The sequence below is a fragment of the Erithacus rubecula genome, assembly GCF_903797595.1.
Source record: "Erithacus rubecula genome assembly, chromosome: 22".
Taxonomy (NCBI): Eukaryota; Metazoa; Chordata; class Aves; order Passeriformes; family Muscicapidae; genus Erithacus; species Erithacus rubecula.
This window is the reverse complement of record NC_136674.1, coordinates 5,683,199-5,707,897: the sequence shown is the minus strand read 5'-3', so window position 1 is coordinate 5,707,897 and position 24,699 is coordinate 5,683,199. Positions and strand designations below refer to the sequence as shown.

General features: G+C 44.5%; 1 protein-coding gene and 1 long non-coding RNA gene across 6 annotated transcripts in view; both read right to left on the bottom strand.

The window, feature by feature from the left end:
* The window catches only part of AP2B1 (adaptor related protein complex 2 subunit beta 1), a 75,659-nt gene that overhangs the window by 44,824 nt on the left and 6,136 nt on the right, over positions 1-24,699 (bottom strand). For all 5 annotated transcript variants that reach the window (XM_079324972.1, XM_079324975.1, XM_079324973.1 and 2 more), the window contains exons 3-9: positions 24,561-24,666; positions 22,547-22,682; positions 20,783-21,028; positions 8,215-8,405; positions 6,046-6,267; positions 4,926-5,046; positions 2,509-2,604 (exon numbers count right to left, since the gene is read on the bottom strand). In XM_079324972.1, coding sequence (XP_079181098.1) covers positions 2,509-2,604; positions 4,926-5,046; positions 6,046-6,267; positions 8,215-8,405; positions 20,783-21,028; positions 22,547-22,682; positions 24,561-24,666 — 1,118 coding nt within the window. The remainder of the gene's footprint in view (positions 1-2,508; positions 2,605-4,925; positions 5,047-6,045; positions 6,268-8,214; positions 8,406-20,782; positions 21,029-22,546; positions 22,683-24,560; positions 24,667-24,699) is intronic.
* Positions 19,631-20,642, bottom strand: LOC306811388. Its single transcript, XR_013776665.1, has 3 exons — positions 20,326-20,642; positions 19,928-20,135; positions 19,631-19,733 (listed from the first exon to the last, which is right to left on the bottom strand). It is a non-coding gene; the product is annotated as an uncharacterized lncRNA (long non-coding RNA).

Genomic DNA, 24,699 nt, shown 5'->3' with positions numbered 1-24,699 from the left:
TTTTGAAGGTGGTCACCCTTGGGGACAGCAGAGCTCTGCCAACTGATGAAAGAGTGCCCCAACTCAAACAGCTTTCAAGTTGGAGTGAGGAAGGACAAGCAACCAAAGTCAAAATTGCTTTGTTTTTCTGCAGAAACCAAATGAAAGCCCACAAGATCACTGAAGTAGCACATATCACACTCAGCCATAAGACTCAATGATTTCTAAGAACCAGGCTGCTGGCAGAGTCTCTTGGAAACAGGTAAATATCCCTGTAAGATGGTTCCTTCTGCTTCTCCTCTGCTCCAGAGGAATCCCTATCTTTACTTCATCCACTTCATTTCCTTTTCCCACAGGAGTGGTGCTTGTTTTCCTTACAATCAATGATGGTTTCTTGTGATGTTGCCACTGGAGCAAACCAATTCACAACACAGACAAGTGCAGCTACACCAGAGTTTGCTGTAGATAAACCCAAACTAACTCTAAGCTCAGCTATCAATAATCCAGACCTATCCATGCAAAATGATGATGTTCTGACATCCCCCAAAACAAAGTGACTGCTCAAGCCTGGACAAAATCTTGTTACTCAGTGTGGGTGTTGGTTCCATATCCCAAACCAGCACTAGGAGCAAAGGGAACATCACATTTGCTTTGTGGTGCAACTCTCAGCAGACAAATTTATTTCTGTTTCAATCTCCTAGGAGTGACAATTAGACAAAATATAAGATCCCTGAAGGCAGAGCTGAGGTGCTCTGTGAATCCTCATTCATCAACAGCTCCCACTGGCTGTGTCCTGTGTCAGAAAGCAGATTTCTGAGCTTTGGGAGCTTGGACACTGATGGCTGAGGGTGCTGTCCCATTATTCATAACTCAGTGTAAACAGCCTCTAGTAAACACAGATGCACTGGGGACAGGGATTAACCTAGGGATGAGGACACTGTCATGAGTTGTTCTATATTTGCCCTCTTTAAATCTGGTTCTTCTCAGAGCAGGAAACAGACCTCACCCTTAGCAGCAGCATCTTCAATGGAGCAGTGCTAAAAATCAGGGGTAAAATTATTAATGGAGAGGCACAACTACAATTAGAGTGTCACTGGGGCATTATTATTAGTCCTCTGCTTATCAGGTATGACTGTTGTGGTATCAGGGATGGGGAAAAATGTGGGGACGAGGGCATGAAAGGGTAAAAACTTCCAAAACATCTTGATGCTGCAGGACAACACCACCCTCCATGTACAACTAGGACAGACACTGCCAAATCCTAGTGAGAAAGTCCCTGCTGAGAACTAAAACAAACTCCCACCTGCCTGCACAGCACTGTTACAAAGAGGGCTGTCAGCAGCTCCTTTCAAACTTCTCTGTAGCCCTTTTCCATGCTCAAGGGGGTTTTCTACTGTCACTGCTGTGGCTCTATCCACACAGGCTCCTGCCTGGATGCAGAATGGAAGGAGTGCTCTGCTATTTTGAACTGAAGACATGAAATAGAAGCAGCAGCCTCTGCTCCATAGGGCCATGCTTCAAAGAAAGCCCCTGGCAGTGACAAACCTTTGAGAGCTGAAGGAAGGAAGGGAGAGAGAGCTGCACAAAAGGGCAGCTGATTGTCTCCAGAGGACAGAAGTTGGTGTCCTCTGTGCACAGGCTTGCAGAAGTTTAGCTGAAACAAGAGAATCCTGTGCACTGACACCACACTAAGCCAGGCATGATTAGGTTATTATTTAAATCTGCTGTCAGGCAATGCTCATGGGAACCCACTTGAGCAAAAGCTAAATGAGCTCAGCTGAAATTAGAGCACTTTACGTGACATTTTGCACTCAGTCATCAGCAACACCACAGCATAAATCTTCCCTCTCTTCACAGGATTTCTGAGCTCCTGACAGGCCTTTCACATTCACTTACAGGGAAATTAACAGAGACATCACTAAAAAACCAAAATTCTATTATGAGCACTTAGGTGGATGTTCCACTAGCAGAGGACATTTCAGACTTGTTTTGGATAACTGCAGAGGTTCCTGGGAACTTGTTTGCATAAGCATTGAGGAAAAAGAGAGCACGCTCCAAATGATGCCACAAGTTATATGGATTTATGTAAGGAGAGTTATTCTGTTTGTATAAATTGCATTTAAGTGCCCCAAATCTCTGCAATTCTCTGCCTCTGTTCTGCTGAAATGGAGGGGAGGGATGACACAAAATGCTTCATAATACTGATTCTCCCTGTATAATCTCTTCTTCTTCCCCCTTTAAAAAGGTCAGACCATAGCTATTAAAGGACTGGATGGATAGGTGGTCACTGCTCCACTAAATGCAGTAAAAATTCCATCAAGGACCAATGACCTGCCTTGCTCTGCCTGCAAGATGAGAGGAGCAGCCCACCCTTCTGTGATGTGCTTACAGCTCACACCCTGCTCTGCCCATAACCAGCATGTATCCAGGCCACCACTGAAATTCCAGCAAGATGGGAAGGAGGTGGCAGAGCCCATCAGTGTTTCTGAAGCCAGGCATGCAGAGAGAACCTCCAGGTGAGATACTTGCCTCCACCTTGATGGCACAGCGGCCGATGGCGCGCACGGCCTTGCGCACAAAGTCCACGTCCACCTCGGTGGCGTATTCCTTCAGCTCTGCCAGCACCTGCAGGGACAGCACACCCCTGTCACCCCTGGGGACACCCAGGGAACAGCCCACCCTCACAGGAGTGCTGGGACACCAGAGGATGAGCAAGGGGTTCCTTCACAGCTACCACACACATCCAGCCAAACTCTGCCTTCGAAATGCACCGGTCTGGTTACACTGGTGGGCAACCCAAACTGGTCTGGTTACACTGGTGGGCAACCCAAACTGGTCTGGTTACACTGGTGGGCAACCCAAACTGGTCTGGTTACACTGGTGGGCAACCCAAACTGGTCTGGGTTACACTGTTGGGCAACCCAAACTGGTCTGGTTACACTGGTGGGCAATCCAAACTGGTCTGGTTACACTGGTGGGCAACCCAAACTGGTCTGGTTACAATGGTGGGCAACCCAAACTGGTCTGGGTTACACTGGTGGGCAACCCAAACTGGTCTGGTTACACTGGTGGGCAACCCAAACTGGTCTGGTTACACTTGGTGTAGGCTGGACAAAGTCAAAAGGAGACCTGGTCTTGATTATTTACAATCCCCCTGAACAAGAGCTGGGGAAAAATCAGCCCTGCCAAATTTAAATGTTTCTATTCTTTCCTACACTGAAAACATATTTGCTGCATACAAAGCTCTCAGCAACAACCATTTCTGATCTCTCCTTTTCTGTGCTCAGATGAATTTTTGGATCCCTGGTGAAGCCAAACAGAAGATGCAGAGGAGATCTGAGGACACTCTGGAACATCTATACACAGATTAATAACAGCATGAAGATACTTCCCCTTTTAAAACTAAGATTTATTATTTTGTCTCAGTGTTTTTTGCTAATGGAAACCAATGAAAGGCTAAACTCAGGATTTGCTGGGTCTTACAGACCTTTAACTAAAAAGCTTTGTCTTAAATCACTTAGCTTACAAAAAATTATTTTAAGAAAAGACCATATGTAATTTATATTCCCTCAAAAGCTCAATTTATTTCAGTTTCTCATGCCAAACATGACATCAGGGATTTAATCGTGATGTCACAAATAGATGGGGAGGGAGAGGGGAGCAGCACAAAGCCAGACAGCCCCTTGAAAAATCTCTCATCCAAGCAAATTGCTCAGAAGAATGACAAGATAAAGAGGCCATGAAGGGCCATACTGCAGACAGATAAATCTGCAAGGAGGAGACAGGACATCTGTGTTTTGAAGTTTTATTATTTCTTTGCATGATCTATGTTGCACAGCACTTGGAGCACCTGCCTTTAGCAGCTGATGCTTCCCAAACCCTGCCCAAGGCTGTGCCCACCCTGGTGCCCTGGTCCAGGATGGGCACAGGGATGGAGAATCTCCACCAGCAGCACAGGAGGACGTGGGTGGGAGCTGCTCTCAGGTCTCATTCCAGGACATATTCCTGCTAAAGCTTGTGTTGTTTTATGAATGCCTCCTCAGAAGCAGCAGAGATTCATTCATTAGTCTGCAGATCTCAGACTGCCCTCCAGACACCACTGCCTTTCATGCAAACAGCCCATATTATTGGAACATTATAAATTCAAATTGGTGTGGAGCCTACCAAGAGTAAAGAGAAAATTCTGAATATGTTCTCATAGAAACTGAGTTTTAAAATATTTTCCATGCCCCCAGCACAAAAAGGGCATGAATTACCTTGCTCAGTTCCAAAAACCATCAGGAGAAAGCTGAAGGAACTGCTTCAAAATGTCACATTAAATGAAATTGCTCTGTGACAATTAGGAGAGGACAATAATAGCACTAACCAGAGGCATTAATCATTCTGCATTAGTGTTAGGCATCATGACCAGAGATGCACTCAAGAACACCACCTCTAAGGAAAGGATCTGCATTAAACCAACATCAAACACAACAAGAATCTACACTGTAAATCAAATCTCAATTCAGTTCAGCTTCAGCTTTGTGCTGTTTCCACTCTGGAAGCAAGTAAAGCAAAAGGAATTTTTTTAGCTCTGGAGAGTGCCTGTGCAAGCGTTTTAACAATTTTACTAACTTGAAATTCACACTTCAATAATGTTTGGCCTTTCTGAATGCACACCTCTCTCACTTGAAACAAGCCTCTCATTCCAACCTCAGCACTGGCAGTGACTCACTTGCCAGGAGCCATGAATTCTCCTGGAATTGTCATCTGTGAAACCAGATCCACCTCATGGTTGATGCAGCCATGCCACACCATTAACATTTAAATTATGGGGGAAACTCCACCAGCTCCCATGAAAGAACTGCACAGAGCAGTCTAGCAGGCACAGTGATGCCTACAACTCCAGGAGTAGCTGCAAACACCCTCACACAAGGAGCAGGGCACAGCAGGAGTGCCCAGCTGACCTGGGCAATGTTTGCTTGGGAGGCCAGGCGGATCATGATGTCCAGTTTCTCCAGTTTCACATAGATGGGGTCGTTGTACTTCACAAAGAACACTTTGATCTCCTGCTTTAGGATTTCAGGCCTGCAAGGAACATAATGTGTCATTCAAGAGTGGTAAAAAACCCAAACCATTGTAATAAAAAGCATGTTTTCTTTAGAAATCTACCCAAATATTCCCTGAGATACAGAATGGTGTCAATTTGCCCTGGTTGACCAGGGAGGTCATGGACTCCTCATCCCTAGAAGTGTTCAAGACCAGGCTGAACAGAGATCTCAGTAATTTGGAAGGTGAAACATGCAGAGGAGGTTGGAACTGGATGATCTTTAAGGTCTCTTTCAACCCAAACCACTCTCTAACTCTGATTTTATGCCTAAGATATGCAAACACCAATTTGAAGAAAGAAGTCTGGATAAAAAGATTATTTAGATACAAAATGCATAATTCAAGTCTTTCTCTGGCCACTTTCTCTGCTTCCTCTATTCAACCTACTGAATCAACCATAACCAGACAACAATAATATTTTCAGTGAAACAATAATATCCTTATCTCAAACCCTACAAATTCATTTCCACTTTCATGTGCAAGGTGCCAGTGCACAGTAACTCTGCCCTAATATAATCACAAAGTGTGATCCAAGCTATCTCACCTTTTCAGCAAGGATCAGTAGCAATAAAACATGAATGTGAGAGCAAACTGGTGGGAAAAATCCCAACCCACTGTACACCAGGATGTCACCAGCCTGGTGGTTCTGTGTTGAACAGAATAACATAGGCACAGAGAGATCCTGCAGGTCACTGTGCACTGTTCCTCTTTGCCATTTTCATTTATAGAGGGTAATTCTGACTAGCCATAAAGAGAAGGTGAAGAGAGGCAGGTAAAGAAATGCTGCATGAAATTGCTATCACAAGTATGCTGTGAAGGAAATCAATTCAGGCTACCAGAGTCATGAGACTGTTTAGCCTGGCTCTCAAAGGACCTGAGCCTGGATTAAAAGAATTTCTGTGCATGTGGCAATATCTGGAGGTCTGAGATAAGCAGATGACCTTTGATAACACAGGAATAACACCCCTGAGCCTTTACCTCTTCTGCACAATCAAGTTGATGTTCCTCAGGGCAACATACTGAACTTCAGGCTCTCCAGACAGCAAGGTCACCAGAGGAGGGGCAAGTTTCTTCAGCAGCATGTTGTAATAGTCAGAATCCTTGGGAAGGAGCTCCAGGAACTTCATCAGGACCTTCACTGCTGACAGCACCACTGCTGAGTTGGCGTGAGACAGCCGGGGGGTCACTCGCTCACAGATACTGGGGACACAGGCACAAGAAGGGGTTCAAATGGATTTCAGGAGGCCAAATATTTCAAATCTGAATTTAGGAGATAACACACAGTTGAAGACAGCTTCTCAGATACTGCCTGGATTTGGCTGTGGTCATAGTGAATGGACATGATTGTGTTTTCCTGAATGCAGCAGGAAGGAAACAGAGACTTCTCTCACAGCTTCAAGTTTCTCTCCTGCCCCAGTCAGCTCAGGAACAATTCCACACTTCCTGCTTTTTCCTGGTGGCATTCTCTATTTGTGTGATCTTGTCTGTCACTTACAAACATAACTTTAACAAAAACAGCTACTGGAAAAACACTTTAGCCTCCATATAACCATTCAGAGGTGATACACGCTTCTGGCTTGCTTGGGGGTTGCTGTCATTTCAACAAAAACAGATTTTTGTTCCTCTGAATACACAAGGAAAGAGTGACCTAAATGTCCTCCCAGATCTCAGCTTCACCACTTGCCATAATGGATTCTATAATCAAACAGCATCCTAAACAGCCCATCCCAAAAAGAAAGGAAGTTTGGGTTCATATGGTCTTTCTTACAGCATCTGTCAAGTTTCTTCCCACTCCCTCCTGCATATTACTAACCCAGAACAATCTTATTCCCATCTGTGCCTCCTGAAGTTTCTTCCCCTGCAAGATTTGCTCTCAGCCATGCTGGAAGGGAAGCAGCACAGCTCAGGGAAAAGCAGAGAAATCCAGGTCAGGGCTGGGGCACCCCCAGCTGCCTCTGCCCAAGGTCACCTGCATGTCCCAGCTGCTTTCTCTCTCTGTGCCTCAGTTTCCCCAAGCACAGGGGAGGGATAGCAGCCTTAGGAAGGAAGGTGGCTTTCCCAGTAAAGCAAAGCAGACTCCAGGAGATAAACTCCACACAAAGGAGCAAAAGGAGCAATAGAGAACCCCTCAGGGGAATTGCAGCTGAGGAACTGGGACATGTTCATAGGTGTTCAGACCAGTGGTCCCTCTGACAGAGCTGGGATAACACCAGCCTCACACCCTGGAGATCTCTGCAGGTTTCTAGCACTCATTAAGAGCTGTTTCTGGCACAGAAACAGAACAATGGAAAAAAAAAAAAACCCAGCAAGACTACTGGCAGGCTTCTTGGAAACAGTGCATTTTGTGCCTCAAAAAAAGAGTCAATGAAGAAACCCACCAAATTCCAAATGGCCTGGCCAGGATTTTGTACGTGGGCTTGTGATCCTTCCTCCCCCTCCATCCCCACATCAGCTGCATTAAACACATCTCAGACTCTCCCTGTTCCAAGTTACTTTTCTGGCTGAATCCTTGTTTTCTTGGGAACACAATCTGGCTTTTTGTGATTCTGAAGATAGATGAGGAAGAGGCTTGAAGTGCACAAACTAACAGCCCACTACCCAAACCCTAAAGTCTTTCTATTTAGGTTTAGTCATTGCAGTTAAAGGTAAAAGCAAAAAAGGTGAATTTGGACCAATAAGAAAAACAATTTCTTACCTTTATTTTCACTTATCGTATCACAGACTAGTTTTCAGTTTGAAAATATTCCAGACTCAGACCTGTAGTACTTGGAAACCCACAAATCTATTCTTGCCTCTCAAAGCAACAAAAACAAACAGAAAAGCTCTGCTTTAAACCAGAAAATCCTCCAAACAGTGCTTCCACTGTTACAGGTTTGGTCTTGGGCTGATCCCTTCTTAATAGTGTCAGTTCCCACAAGAACCAGCCTTTTAAACAGGAAAAAAAAAATTAAAAAAAGATAAATAGAGGAAATGGTTCTGCAGAGGGAAGGGGCAGGTTTCCAGCATCAGCCCCAACTACCAAAAGCAGCTTTGCTTATAAACCTAGTTCCTAAAGCCTTCTTGTGCTGCCACAGTGCCCTGTTAGCAGGAGTCCTTTCAGAGCTGTAACCCCAGCAGCCCCCAAGTGCCACCACGAACCAAGCGCACCTCTGAGCTTCCCGGTCATCCTTGGGGTTGTAGTTGGACAGACAGTCCAGGATGAAGATCTGCCCCCACTCTGTGCACTCATTTAGAGCTGTCAGCAGTTTGTTGATGTTCTGAGGGTTCAGATCCAGCAGGTTGCTGTTGGGGTGGGACTCACTGATCTCTGACAGGGCGGCCACGGCGTTCGCTACCACCTGGGGAAGAAGAGTTCCTTGTTAGCAGAGCTTGGGGGGCTTGGCAGGGACTGAGCTGGGGCTGGCAACACACAGAGATTAAGCTGCAGCTCTGTCAGCTGCCACATCAGTTATCTGAGCCTTCTGGGATGCTGCACAACCCCAAAACCAACCTGCAGAGCCCAGAGCTTCACTGGCAGAACAGGGACCCAGACTAAGGACATCACAAGAGACTTAGCCGTGGAAGGAGCTGGAGATGGCAAACACAGGGAACTGCACCACCCTGCAGGATTCACCAGCCCCAGGGGATGCTCAGCTTACACCCCAAACCTCCAGTTGGCCTATTTATTCAGGAATGTGTGCCTCCTGCCCAAGTTCCCCATGGCACATGGCTTAGCAGTGATCCAGAAATGAGCTGGCAGGTGCCTGGCAGCCTCCAGCTCTGCAGCAGCACTGGCAGGTCACACAGTTTGAGAGCAAACAAACAACTTCCCTAAAATGGGCAACTCCTGCTAAATTTTTAATAACATGTTTCAATTTCAGTCTCCAGAACATCCTTTTGCTTTATGGAGCCATGGTAAAGCAAGCACTCCAGCACAACTCATCCCTGAAAATATCCTTGCTGCATTTAGGACTATATAAAGTCTTTTCTAAGCACAGAAGAAAGGAAGCACAGAGAAGAGGTCCAGGGTCCAGCTTGACACAAACAAAAAAAAATAAAACTTCTAATTTGTAGTTCCATACTCAAATTCAACAGCTATTCCAACAGACTCCATGGGAAGATTTTTTTTTTAAATAGTAGAGTGGCAGAACACAGAGATAAAATACAAAATTTGCAGATGAGACTAAAATCTTATTTGTTTAATTAACAGGAAAAGAGATTTAAGCTGAGTTTGACACACATAACTGAAATCCCCTATTAAAAGGCATTGTCAGGACATTTTACAGTGTACATCATGTCCAGCCCAACTCCCAGTAAATACCTGCTGGAATGAAGATTTATAGTGTTATTTTCAATGAGATTAAGGCAAAGAAACATCTTATCTAAAATCATCTGATTGTTTGGATGACTAAAAGATGCTTTTGATGTAGTACAATGAAAACAAGAACAGCACAACCAGAACTTTCCCTGCCTTGTTCTCATCCCTGCTTATCATTAAACCAATATATTCCAAAGTCATTGCACAGGCACAGTAATGTTGATTGTTCTGCATTTCACACCTAGAGGTCAGAGATAGGATTTTGATCCAAAATTTTATGAATTTCATTAGTTGAATGAACCTTCTGTCACCAAAATCATTAGTAATCAGTGCTGCTGCCTTCTTGTACTGTTTTAATGAGGAACTTATTAGGATAGGCTGCTTATTCTCCTCATTATTTAATTTGCCTAATTCCTGAATGGTTAATGTGACACACAGCATAAAACTGAAATAAAAGATTTTTAGTATCATTATATTTTTGAAGTTTACCAGTGAAGACAAATCAAAAGTTCAAAATCCTTACAAAAAAAAAAAAGCACTTATAAAATAAAACTACTTTGGGAAAAAAATTTTGAACTGACAAAAAAAATTTACAGAGCCCAAGCATCAGAGAAAGGGACCTGTCAGTTGTACTGAGGGATTCTGGCAAATGCACTCACACTGCCAGGCACTTTGTAGCAGTAATTGATAAATTAGTAACTACCAGAGAATTTTAGACTAGAACTGAGACTAAAGAACTCCAAAATCATTGAATCTGACCAAGAACCCAGTACTGCCAAGCTCACAACTAAATCAGGTCCACAAGTGCCAGATTCAGATGATTTTGGGCACTTCCAGGATATCCTTTAACCCTGTACTTGTATTTCCTTCCTTGCAGGGTCCCTGTGCAAAGGACACACAGAAATGCTGTTCCCATGGGTGGAGAACAGCAGCTCCAGCCCAGGGACCAAACTGTGAAGGAGCTTTTGCTCTCAGGATCTTTTGGGTCTGGGTCAGCAAAACTGAAGTGTCCAGTTCAGAGCTGAGGATGGGACACCACGTGGCAATCCACTCAGAATTCCATCCCAAGCATCCATGAGGAAGTGGCAGAAGGCCAGATGGACTTAGGAACATGGGTTGTGACCTCCCTGAGTGTTAGAAGAAGCACTGGGAGGGGTTGTGAAACATCTGGTGGCAGCTCAGTGCTGCCAGAGGAGCTGGGATCTACAATCTACAGTCCACAATTAAAACTGGTCCTCACCTCAGCACCACAGTGACAAGGAGATAAATGAAGCAATAAGGGGAAGGGTGGGGAATAAATTCAAATTTTAAGCAATATTTATTAAAAAAAAAAAGGACTTGCTGGTGGTTTGTACTGAACATATTGATGTGTTATGGTGTTGTGCTATGCCAACAAAAACAATCAGCATCTTCAAGGCTTTTCACACAGCCCCAGCACAGCAGAAAGGCAAACAGCTCTCAGGAAACAGTCCAACACAAACACTGGCTGGAGCACACACTCTCACCTCTTCCCTGGCACTGCCACTGGCTCAGTCAGCAGCAGGAACACAGAGCCAGCACTGCACAATCCCAGCACACAGCTCCTGCTCTGCCAACTGCTCCCAGCAGCTCAGAGGTCAGGGCAAGGACTGGAGCATCCCCCACTAAGAGTTATCACTCAGGTGTGGCAAAAGGACCATAAAGAACCATTCAATACTAATTCTGGTATTGCTGCTAACCCAGTGTGTGCTCTGGCACTCATGGAAGTGCCACTGGAAATATTTAGAAAGATGGTTTTAGGCCAAAAAAATAAACAAATCTGCAACCTCAAAGCTGAACCTAAAGTCTTCAGTTGGGTTGACACTTCTTCCTTAACACAGCATCATGAAGTCCAACTATATTAAGCAGCAAGAACAAAGTGATAAGCTACAAGAAGTTATTTTCTCTTCAAAATACAAGATGATGGAATTGCTGGGGGACATAAAAGTAAGTTAAAGCTTTACAAATGGTATAGGAACTAGACAAGTTTCACAGGCTGATGGAAAAAAATTCCTTAAGTTTCTTTAGCAAACAAAGTATTCTCTGCTTTTCAAAACATGCCCTGCATTTATTTTGATGAGAAACTCATCAATTGTGTAATTTAACCCATAGATTGAAAGAAGCAGACTTAAAGTAAATAAAACTAACAGCTGGTGTAGTCTTGAGTTGTCAAAAATAATGAAAAATCAGAAGTCAACTCAGTTAACTAAACAGCTAATGAACAGGAAAAGCCTTTAAAGCTTGAAATTCCAAGTGAACTCTACTGCAAAATGCCTCATTTGACTCATAATTAAGGATACCAACTTTAAGTTAAAAGCTACCAAATGGTGATCTGCCTAAAAATCCCCCAGAAAATAAAAATGCAGAGCAGATTGAAGAATTAATAATAATTAATAACAATAACAGGTCCCTGGCTTGCTGATGTAAATCAGCTCACCCTGGGTACATGATGCCATTATTCAAATGCAGCCACAGCAACAGATGAGCTGAATGACAATAGACCTTCTTTTGGCTGGAATTTCCCAATAAATTTAAACTCTTGGAGAAGCATCATTGGGGTGAGAATAACTAAAATCTCCCAGACTCTTATTAAAAAACAAAAAAAACAAGCTCAAACCTTTACACTTTGAGCTACATCACAGCTTTAACAAGTTTTAAATCCACCTCCAGACAAACTCCCTCTGCAGGCAGAGAGACCAGAGCCGACCCTGCAGGAAGCTGCAGAACTGGGAGCACTGTGATTTCCAAGTGATTCTTTCTGGCAGCTCCAACCTGCAGCTCAGAGCAAATGGTAGAAAACAGCACCAGGGAGGGAAGGGGGTGGTGAAAACCTGAGTGTCTGCCTGGCAGCCCACATGGAAAAGCTTTGCAGGGGCTGGGGGGACAGGAGGGAAGCTCGGTACATCCAGAATGCCAACCAGTCAAAGCAATCAGATTATTTCCCCAGCATCCCAAGCTAATTGGAAATTAAACCAAGTGTGTAATGGAGTTAATGAATACAATGTTCTGCTGCTTGAAACAGGAACCTCTGGCTCGCCATGCTGCTACAGTGAAGCAAAAAATCAGGAAAAGGAGGAAAAATGAAGGGGCTGGGAGAGGGAAGGCAGAGCTCCCTCCACAGCTGGAGGCTCCTGCCCTCAAGGGAGGCAGGTTCCAGGAGGTGTTTCTGAGAATGGAGAGGTGCTGACATTTCAAAGAGCACTCAGGGCTTGCAGGGTACACCTGTGTCATTAAGCACAGGCTCCCAGGTGGCAGATTCAGAGCACCCAAGGGTGGGTGTTTCACAGGGCCACTCATTTTATAACTATGCTGTGTGCCCAGAAGGTCCCTGACAGGTAAGAATACAACTCCTCATCCTGTTCACATCATAACTTTTATCTCCAAACTCTCCTCACTTTGCTTCCCTAGAAACAGCCCAGGAACCATTAGAATTTCTTACTTTACAAAAGTAATTCTTCCCTGTGAGGCTGGTGAGGCCCTGGCTCAGTCTGTCCAGAGAAGCTGTGGCTGTCTCATCCCTGGAAATGTTGAATGGAGCTTGGAGCAACATGGGATAGTGGAAGGTGTCCCTGACCATGGCAGGGGATGGAACAAATTGATCATTAAGGTCCCTTCCAATCCAAACCCTTCTGTGATTCAATAATTCTATGAAATGGCTCAACCATGCAAGGAGAGAACCCTTATGAGCCTCTCACACTGTCAGTGCTTGTTTATGTGTAAATTAAAGACATATGTGTAAATTAAAGACATAAATTAAAGCTCTGGGAGATTCACACATTCCCAGTTCCTGATCACATCCCAAAATCTGCCAGGGTGGGGAAGACCTCCTGGCTTGCTTTTTGCAAGTGGGCTGAATTTTTATGGAGGTGGCAATGGAAGGGAAGTGTTGTACTTCCCACAGTGTGCTTGCCCTAACTGGGTTTTGCACTTCCCTGCAGAAAAATGGCACTTTGTGGCAGACAAACATCACTCCTGCTCTCATATCCTGGCAAAAATCAGGATGTGTGAGCTGTAAGGTAGGAAAGCTTCCCCCAACTTGAAACTCTTGTGGTAGGTGGGCAAGGAGCTGCTCAGGGATGGTTCCATCACAAGGGGCTTCTCCCTGGCACAGCTGAGCCTCAGTGCAGGAAATTAAACTCCATAGGGTCTGCAGTTCCCTGGTCTCCTTCCAGAAATCACTGTGGTGTGATCCCAGTCTGCATCAGGCACCTACCACACACATCAGAAAGGTTTTGCTTTATTTTTTGCAATTTTCCTTGCAGAGGTTCTCACTGGCACCATCCAGTGGCAAATGGGCTCTCTCTGATCTGAGCTGAGCAAAAAGCACCAGCTAAGCACCAACTTCCTTACAGAGCCCTAAAAAGGGGGGTGCACAGTTACAAAACATCACAATCACAACATGATCTGACAAATGGTACTTGTCAATAGCTAGAAGTGTCTGTTCCAATGGAAAATAACATGTAGACACATGTCAACAAAATTCCCAGCACAGTGATTGATGTTAGAGATGCTGAAATGATCTGTTCAGCAAGACTAATGCTTTGGAAATTAGGCACATACTGGTGGCTGTAATTGGAAGGAGACAAGTCCCTGATGGATGAATTTGTCAATTAAGCTTTATAAATGAGGGGTCTGGAAAGACAAATTCTGGAGCCATGGAAATTCACAAATTATCAAACTCCTTGCCTCTCTGCCAGTACTGAAAACAGGAGAGAAGCACAGCTTTGAGGGAAGATGCTCAAGAAGGAAGATGTGAAGGAAGATGCTGTATCCTTCACATAAAAAACCAACTAAACAAAACCCCAAGTCCCACATGCATGCTTGAAATTCCCTCAGACTTTTTTAGGATGACAACCTGTAGAAAATACCTGCTCAGTGAGATTCCTCTGCAGGAGTTAATTTCAAAGCCAAAGCTGGTTTCCCCAGGAGGGTCAGAGTGGGAAACCAGAAGCTGTGCCACCAATCACAAATGGCAGATCTCCCTTTTTCCCTACTTGAAGTCTTTGCTGCTGCAACACACATCTGTTTTCTGCACTGCCAGGCAATCTCCCACATTTCCTCTCTCTAGCACCACACATGAACACAGCCACTGTTTCACACAGGCTCCTTCCCATCTCTTTCCCTGCTTGTTGCTGCTTTTGGCTGCATATTTTACCAAAAGTGTTGCTCTTCCTCCTGGGCAGCCTCATGTAAACAACAGAAGCATTAGAGAGTTCCAAAGTGCCACCACCACTCTTCAACAGCCCCAAGCAACATTCTCATTCACTGCAACATATCCATCACTGGGAAAAGAAATTCCACCCACAAATGCCATCAAGTGTCTCCCAGAAGGAAACATTATCTCTACTTGCAGCACAAACATTATAAAAAAACCCTAAACCACACACAGGACCAATTCAGACATGGCTGGAGGACTTCAAGATCCAGCCTGCATCTGCAGTACTTGACTCAAAAAGAATATTTTTTGCCCACAGAAAGGGACAGAAAGGATATCCTGGAGCAGCCCCAGAGCCCACAGCTCCCAGCAATATTCAGCTCCATAATGGGATGTGGATTTTCAAGTCCTTACAACCTTCATGAGCAGGAATCATGAATTCATCCAGCAGTGACAGCTCACTCCTCCCACCAGAACAAGACACCAGCTGCAGAGGGAAAAGACAGGGCTGGCAGAGTCCTCATGAGGAACAAGTGGTCTCCTGTGCCCAGGGAAAAGGTGATGTTCCACTCTCTGTTAGATCAGACAATTCCCACACCCCTGACTGCCTCCCACAAAGTCCTTTTGAGACTCAGGGGATCACCAGTTTCTCAGCATGGGTTTCTTTTCTCAGCTTTTCTCCACAGAGAGGGATAAAATTCCTACAGAAGACAGGCCCAGGAGGAAAAAGCACCTTTTATTTCTAAACAGGCTCATTCCTCAGGACATCATCTCAGAGACATTCTGCTTGCCAGCTGGTAAAAAATGAAAGGAAGATCACCTTCCTCCATAGGGTCATCCAGGAAGCTCCCACACACACACACTCTGAAGTTCTGGCAGAGAAGGAACCCACATCCCTTGCAGGCACAGCAGGAGAGACAGGAGAACACACTGATTTATCTCTACAGGTTTTCAGACTCATCTGTGAGCTGTGGAACTCAATTCTGCTGGAGGGAACTCAGATTAGATCAAGCTGGACTTCACCACCTCCAGTTCTCAGATCTCAGATTCCCTTCTTAGTGTAGTTAATGCTAAAGGCAAAAAAACCTCCCAGGTAGAAGAGAGTTTAATTACACTCCACACACTTGGTGCACTTACTCATCAGTTATGTGATCTCAGGTTACTCTGTGCTGAGTCACAACATTTCTCCCAATAAATTGTGATTTAGAGGGTGTAAAACAGCACAGAAAGACTGTACAGTCCACAAAAACACAGGAGCAGAACAGCCACACCTGAAAAACCTTGGATCCAGCATGAGGAAGGAGAAATGCTACAGGAAGGAATTAAAACTGAACAGAACCTAGAAAATAACAGGGAGAAGGCAACATCAGTTAACTTAAGCCATGTAGATAACAAAGATTGACAAGGAATCTATTCCATGGGTTAAAAGTTACCTTAGAAGGTCAAGGATTGAAAATATTTGGAGAGAAAGGTAGTTCCATTCAAATATTAAAAGTCCAGTAAGGCTTTAGACAGATTTCCTCTCATGTTTTTCTGCTAATATTTACATTCTTGAAGAAAACCAAGTGCAGGGATAAAAACCAGGAGGGAAGTAGTTACAAAATAAAGTGTCTAAAGATAGTGACTTTCCTTCTGCTTTCAGCTGCTGCCATCTCGTGGTCTGCTCTCCCTCTCCTGGGCTCAGCACTGCCAATGCTCCAAGGAGGAGCAGTCCCTGCAGGTGAATCACAAAGGCCAGACAAGACAGCAGCAGGAAAAAAATAACAAGAAGAGGTTTTTCCATGACTTCAGAGAAGCTCTGGCCACCAGAAAGTGTGAAACACTCCAGCCTCTGTCCTCTCACTATTACTTACTGCTGGGTGTGAACAGTGTTCTGCACTCACACAGTGCACAGAAATCTCATTTTGGAACCATATTTTTGTTAGAGTATGAGGATTATGGGAGAACAGGCTTCTGATTTGCTTTATAGCCAGGTTACCAGCAAGAGAGGTGCTGAGGACTGAGCAAGTGCAGCAGCCCTAGGCAGCTTTACATTCCTCCAGCCCTGCTTCTGCTGAGCTTCATGAGGAGAAATGTGCAGGGTGAGAAAAGAAGGATTTGCCTTAAGGCAGCTCTGGGAAGCAATGAGGGCTCCCTCTATGGAAGGAACCTCTTCAGCAGGATCCCAACTGCCAAAGGGCAGCCACAGGCACCTCACACCCATCTGTAAAATGAGATTAAAGACTCCTTCACAATCAAAATCTGCAGGGCAACTGAATTTTGCCCTTGTAAGGGGTTTTGGGCCATGCACAAGACATCTCAGATAACTCTGCTGTCATATCAAAAGCCACCAGCCCACCTGGGACCTCACCATACATCCATAGCAATGAATCTGCAATTAGGAGTTTGAGTTAATTCACCCAGGGCATGCACCTGCACAAAAAAAAAATCACTTCATGTGAACTAAGGCAACAAAAAACCCAGATAAAGGGGAAAGAAGCTTGGCTGTGCACCTACAGCACCTCAACAAGATTTCAATGCCCTGAACATCTCCAAAGGCTGCTGGTTTAATAACACAATAATGCCATTAGTCCAAAAATATAAGGAAAAAAAGAATAAACCCAAAATGTTTCTGACAAGGTCACCTCCAGCTTAGTCAGACATCCTTGTGATGAAGGTGATCTGAGCCCAGAGAAATATGCACCCTGATTTCTGCACAGTTATGAGGCAATTAGTGAGCCACAGATGATGTTCCTCTACCAACACCCTGCTAAAATGCTCAGAGCTTGCTCATGTGCTAGAGGCAACCAATTACAAAGCCATAATAAAACCCTCCTTGAAGACTATTTTTCAGCTGCAGCCTTTTTTAGCTCCTGCTCAAAATCCTCATTTCTCAGAAGAGAGAACAAGTGTGGATCTCCCATCTCAAAAATTCTGCTTCATTAAGTAACTAATGTTGCCCATTTCCACAAGCCATCAAAAGAGGAGAAACATTTATAATATAAATATGAATGAGCTTGGCTAACAGGTTGCCATGACTGAGATGCACCATTTACAGAGGAACAGGCCATCAGAACAGATCCATCTGTACCATTCCTTCCAGCTATCTTTCTTTTGATAGCCAATACTGATACACACATTTTACTTAAAAAGACCTTCCAGGCAGGACTGCATTACAAGGAAAATTACCTTATTAAATATCAACTTGCACACAAATATAACTTATCTGGCAAACACAATTCAAGGTCATTAGGAAGTTTCACATGGAGAAAACAGGAATGAGGTGGATGGTTTGATCAGGAAGATGAACCTTAATTAGGGGTGGATAATTCCTGCACTTTTGAGGGAACCACTGTGCCACAAAGGCACAAATTTCAAAAAGGACCAACTTAACTAAAAGCAATGTCCTTTTCTACTGAAATTGTAACCTGATTAAATATTGTGTTACATCAGCAGCTCTAAGAGCCTCAAGCCTTTGATAAAATCTCTCCCCATGCACCCATCTACAGTAAAAACTGGGAAACCAATACATAGAACACCAACTAAAGAACCCTCTCAAAGCCTGTAGATATGAAAACACACCCCAGGCCTCTCCCTCACCACCACCACTTCTCCAAATTGCATTTTCCTGCTGTGAATGCTCAGTTTTGGGGAGAACAGGTGGGTACAACATGAGGCAGGTTCTGTGACCCTGGACAGCTTCAGAAGAGCTGTCCCAGCCCACCCTCATTACCACCAAGGAACTCATGAGTTTTCCTGATGTTTTATTAGTAAGCTCTGTGCTACTATTGCAGGTTTATTTAGCAAATAGAGCACACACTGCCCTTTGGTATTTCTCCTCTTCTCTCCATTCATTTAAGTCTCTATTAAGGTAATTCACTTTTTAAACACATATCTGTGCTCTCCTGTCAGCCAATGGTTCATTTACCAAACCACTGAGTTTCACTGAGATCAACAAGCACAAAGAACAAGCAAACCCTTGTTACTTCTCCTGAAGTACCACATCTTTTCAGTCAGAGCTCTTCACCTCATATCCATGTGGCTGTAATCAAAACAAAATCAGAGCTGGCAGCAAGGCTGGGAGAAGAGAAGGTTCTGTCCCTGACCTGCACTGCTGCCTGGGAGCTGCTGAACATCAAGACCAGCACTGAAGTGGAACTAAAGAAGCCCAAGCAAGTCCCTTCAGAGGCTGCAAGGCACACCCTCCACATTGAATTGGAACAGCAGGTGCTTCTCTACAGGCTCAGAGCTGCCTAGACAAAGAAAGCATCTTTAGATAGTCATCAATATGCACACAGAAGCCTGGCACAGGAAAAAAACAGGCAGGCAGATAAAAAGAACAACTTGTAAAAGAGCTGGATATCAGAGAAAAGAGGTGTCTGTATCTCCTGAGAGACACCATCACTCAGACTGCTGCCTGTGACAGACACCTCGAGTTTTACTGTCTCCAGAAAGTCTTACAAAGAGCAACCAGCAGCCTTCACTCTCCTGCTGAAGGAGAATTAAAGGGGATGGCACCTATCACCTGCACTTGGTTTATCTCAGGTGCCCAAAGGCTACAGCAGGACAGAAATTCTGTGGTTTGATTCATGCACCACTGTTAAACCTGTCCTAATAACATGAGATTATTTCTTTAACCTGAGTCCATTCTCTAAAAAAAAAAAAAAAAAAAATACCATTCTTAAACATTCACAACCTTAAACTCTGAGTTAAACTGAGCTGCAAAAGTTTTCTTCCCTGCTAAGGGTCAGGATGATATTGGTATGCTCCATGGATTTCAGCAGTATTAAATGAAAGGATGATGCACTGGGGCACTTCAGTTCCTTAGCCATCACCTTTTAGTCACAAAATAATGGCAGGAGACACCTGGCTTGGAAGTGGACCCCTCATCAAGCATAATTAAATGCTGATTTAGTAGGTAATTTACTCCTGTGAAATTCCTGGTCATGATCTCCACCTCTCCTCTGACGACTCATTTAACTTTATTAAAAACATTAGCATTGATTTTCTCCACTCATTACAAGCCAGTGGATTTATCTGCATTAGCAAATGAATTAATCCAAACTTTTATTGCAAGAAGAGCCAAAGCCTGCAGGAAAGCAAGAGCTACAAGCCATCACTTATTTCTTGCACTTCTGACTCTCCTGGCCAAGAAATTACACTTTTGTAGCATTCAAGACAGGCAAAAGCCCAAACAGACTAAACAAAAGGTATTTCCTGTTTTCTGAGGCAACAAGTGTTCTCTATCCAACAAAACCATCCCAGTGCAGTGGTGGGGTTGGTGATGACCAAAAACTGAAGCAATATGCTGGGAATATGTTACCATGGGATTGGAGTCTGCATCACATATTTCTTGCTTTTCTGAAATGACACTTTCACAGCATTCAAGACAGGCAAAAACCCAAACAAACTAGTTTTCTGAGGCTACAAAACCATCCCAGTGCAGCAGTGGAGGTTGGTGATTACCAAAAACTCAAGCAATGTGCTGGGAATACGTTACCATGGGATTGGAGTCTGCATCACATATTTTTTGCTTTTTGATTCTCCTGGCCAAGAAATTACACTTTTGCAGCATTCAAGACAGGCAAAAGCCCAAACAGACTAAACAAAAGATATCTCCTGTTTCTGAGCCTACAAAACCATCCCAGTGCAGCAGTGAAGAACCTCTCTGGTTTGTGACTAGCAAACAAAAACTCCAGCAGCGTGCTGGGAGTACATTACCATGGGATTGAAGTCTGCATCACATATTCCTTGCTTTTCTGAAATTACACTTTCACAGCATTCAAGACAGGCAAAAACCCAAACAAACTAGTTTTCTGAGGCTACAAAACCATCCCAGTGCAGCAGTGGGGGTTGGTGATGACCAAAAACTCCAGCAGCGTGCTGGGAATGCTCTACCATGGGATTGGAGTCTGCATCACATATTCCTTGCTTTTCTGACTCTCCTGGCCAAGAAATTACACTTTTGCAGCATTCAAGACAGGCAGAAACCCAAACAAACTAGTTTTCTGAGGCAACAAAACCATCCCAGTGCAGCAGTGGGGGTTGGTGATTACCAAAAACTCAAGGAATGTGCTGGGAATACATTACCATGGGATTGGAGTCTGCATCACATATTCCTTGCTTTTCTGAAATTACACTTTTGCAGCATTCAAGACAGGCAAAAGCCCAAACAAACTAGTTTTCTGAGGCAACAAAACCATCCCAGTGCAGCAATGGTATTGGTGATGACCAAAAACTCCAGCAGCGTGCTGGGAGTACATTACCATGGGGTTGGAGTCTGCAATCAGGTCCCGCAGGGAGTCCAGGAATCCTTGGTCCTCCACCATCTGGGCATTGATGTCGTGCAGCTTGGCCACGCAGACAGCTGCAGTTTTCCTGACGTAGGGGTCCTCGTCCTTGAGGCACTTGCGCAGGGGCTCGCACAGGTACTCGGTGATTTTGTCCACGCGGATGCAGCCCATGGTGCGCACGGCCAGGGCGCGGATCAGCGGGTTGGGGTCCTCGCAGTCCTGCACACAGCACAGACAAACTGCACCAGCAGACACTGCTGCCCCTGCACATCTTACTTACACAGCACCTTCTCTGATTGCACACTAAGAGATGGGTCATTGTTTCAGATCAGGGATAAAGTGGTATTCGCTGCTTCGCACAAAGGTTTTGCATGAAATTCACATCTGGGTGTGCCTTTGTTCTCCCAGCAAAGCTGTTTTCAACATGATGCAACAGCTAAGGTGGAGAGGCAGCTCTCAGCACCCAAATTCTCACCACAAAGTAATTTACTGATTGCTAACCTTCCTGGTTTAAAGGAGCAAGAAATAAAATGGGAAAAATCAACAACTAAACACAAAGCAACAGTCATCAAGGTGTGTTTCTTGAAGGCCAAACACAAACATTTCCTAAGTCACAACACATGAAGCACTAAGCAAAGGCTATTCTAGAGATGCTTTTCTAAAGAGGAAAAAGGCAGGAATACATTTCCTACTCCAAGCCTACATAATTTTCCACACATCCAACCCATCTACATCTCTGAGCTCCTCCAAAATCAGCCTGTAAAAGGATGGCTACAGAATGACCTAAAAAAAGCATTTACCTTTCACTGTTCAAACTTCCTGCAGCTGAAAAAACTACTTCTAAAGCCTGAAAGAGAAGTGCCACATCCTAGCAGTGCATTCCACACCTAGAACTGGGAAGTGCTGAGTTAGTGCACACCAGAGCCAATGCTTGCTCTTCACTAACACCTGTCCCTCAACTTGCCAAAAGGGACACCAGGCTCTCCTTTGCAGGGTGTGAGATTGAAAACATCATTTTGTTAGTCCATTCTAATAGAATTGCACTTTAAAGACAGACAAAATTCTCTCCAGAGACATCCTCTCCAGCCAGAAGAGCAGATCTCTCAGCTTAGGTTTTCTCACCTCTGTCTCAAGAACCACAGCAGAAACTTGAAACTCAATCCCATTCCCCAGTGTCTCAGATTTTACAACACTCTACAAGGAGTCTCAAACTTCTTCTAAGCACTGGGTTTTATCTTGCACTACATGAGATTGAAATAACATTTCCTAGATAAGAAGAGGCAACCTGACAACAGAACTAAAGGCAACCCAGCAATCAGGCTGTTGTTTTTCCAGTGAACTGTCTCTCAGTTTCACCAGAGATAAAAGTTCTCCACACTGAGCACAGCTGGAACATTCAAACAGAAAGTTTGATATCCATGTCTCAGATACTACAAAGGCTGGAAAATGAAACAGATAAATTCTGCTTTCCAATACCAGAAGTTGGTAAAACAACAGAAGCAACAGCTTTCCCTGGAGCAGCTTCCCCCACAGCCACTTAGAGGGCTGCTGGAGTCATCCCCTCTGCAATAACCAGAAGGAAAAAATGAGAGAAAAGACCCAGATTTAGTAGATTCAGCACCCTCCTGTAGGAGCCCAGCCTCAAAGCAGAGAAAAAGCTCCTAAAGGCTGATGGACAAAGATGTTCTGGCAGCCACCTGCTGGACCCTTTCCTGATGTGCCAGGGGAGCAGGTTACCTTCACAAAGCTGTTGACAGCCATGATGGCCATGTCTGGCTGGCTTTTGGCATAGTTCATCAGGTACAGGTAGACCAGCTTCTTCAGCTCCAGGTTGTCAGTCTGCATGCAGTTGACAACATCAGGGAACAGAGAGCTGGATACACAACACAAGGATAAGGAAGGATGGAATCAGAGAATTGTTTAGGTTAGAAAATGCCAGCAGTTCCCCATCTAAACACCTTGTAAAACTCTTCCAGGGATGGTGACTCTACCTCTGCCCTGGACAGCCTGTTCCAATCCCATCTGAACTTCCCCAGCACAACCTGAGGTTATTTCCTCTCATCCTGTAACTTGTTACCTGAGAGAAGGGACTGACCCCCATCTACCCCCTCCTGTCAGGGAGTTCAGAGGGAGAAGGTCCCTCCTGAGCCTCCTTTTCTCCAGACTGAGTCCCCTCAGCTGCTCCTCATCAGACTTGTGCTCCAGCCCATTCCCTCCTCTGAACATGTTCCAGCCCCTCAAAGTTTTTCTCATCATGAGAGGCCCCAAACTGTCCCCATGATTTGAGGTGTGGCCTCACAGTGCCCAGCACAGAGGGACAATCACTGCCCTGGTCCTGCTGGCCACACAGCTCCTGACACAGGCCAGGTGCCACTGGCTCTCCTGGCCACCTGAGCACACAGCAGCTCATGTTTAGTCACAGCTGACCAGCACCCCCAGGTCCTCTTCCATCTTTCCAGCTGCTCTTCCCCATGCCTGGAGTGTTCCAAGGGTTATTGTGACCCAAATGCAGAATCTCACATCACTGAGCCTCAGTCCATGGACTCAGCCTGTCCAGATCTCTCTGCAGAGGATTTCTGCCCTCCAGCAGACCCACACTCCCACCCACAAAATAAAAAACAGAGGTTGCATGGCATCCAAAGGGGATAGTAACAATATGAAGGAAACCAGAAAAACTAGAGTTCCACTTCAAGCACCCTGCTGTTCAATGAAAGGTCACCTTCCCTTTCAGAGCAGTTTGCAATGGCTTTTATAATAATCATTTAATCTCTTCTATGGCTTTAACATGGGAGGTGGTGAAAACTAGTGCTATTTCCTAAATGTGCTTTAACTGGGGAGCTCACCAAACAAGAAAATTCTACCGTGCCAGGCCTGAAAATTAACCCACAAGAGGAAAAAAGATGTTTTAAAATGTTTTGGTCATGCAGGACACTGAAGAACCTGCCCAATTTCACACTAGCAAAGTCCAGAGTGATTAGAAGCTTAAACACTGCCAAGCTGGGTTTCACTCAAATGTCAAGCAGCCATCTGTAAACAGCACTGCAGAATAACACAGGAAGTTACACAAAGATTCTGCAGCTCCCAGGTTTGCTGTGAGGATCTGAAGGTGAAGGGTAAATGCTGCAGGCAGAAAAGATTAGGGTTTTTTTCCCTTTCAGTTTATGTGTTCCTTCATTCTGTGATGAAGTCATGATGCTGAATTTGTAACCTTATATTGATTTCCGTGGCAACAGACCACGCTGCTGTGAATCCAGAATTACTGACATTGCCAGGCTCCAGGAACAGCAGAAAGCATTCACTCAATCAGGTTTTTCTAGTTCTCTCAGAAAACAGTCTTGAGGACAGTAAATGCCAGTGTTCTTCAGCTAAGTAAGACACAGGTTCAATTTTAAAATCACTCATTTTAAAGTGTAGCTTAAATTTATGCTATGCCAGATAAGGCTAAAAAAGCCTTGGAATCACCTTTCAACACTAAAATCCAGGATAAGCAACAAGAAAACATCACCTACAGTGACAAAATGGCTGAATTCTGGATATGTTTTAAATAAAAAGGGCTCTTGACACTGAGCTAAACCCACACTGAAAACTTATTTTGCTTTCAGTGACAGCAAGGAGCTGGAGAAACCTGTGACTCAGGCACAGCACAGGCAAGGACACAGCCATCCTCACCAAGGAGCTGCTCCATGGACTTGTGCCAGCACACCTGAGCCCCAGGACAACCTGAGCTGTCACAGGTATGAGTTGCTTTTACCTGACATCCTTCCCCACAGTCATGGCTGCAATAACCTTCTTTACAGCTTCTTTCCTCTTCTCTTTCTTTTCATTGTTGAGCTCAGCCTTCAGTTCAAAAATCTCTCCTGGCAGAAGACAAAAAAAGACCAGATTGAACC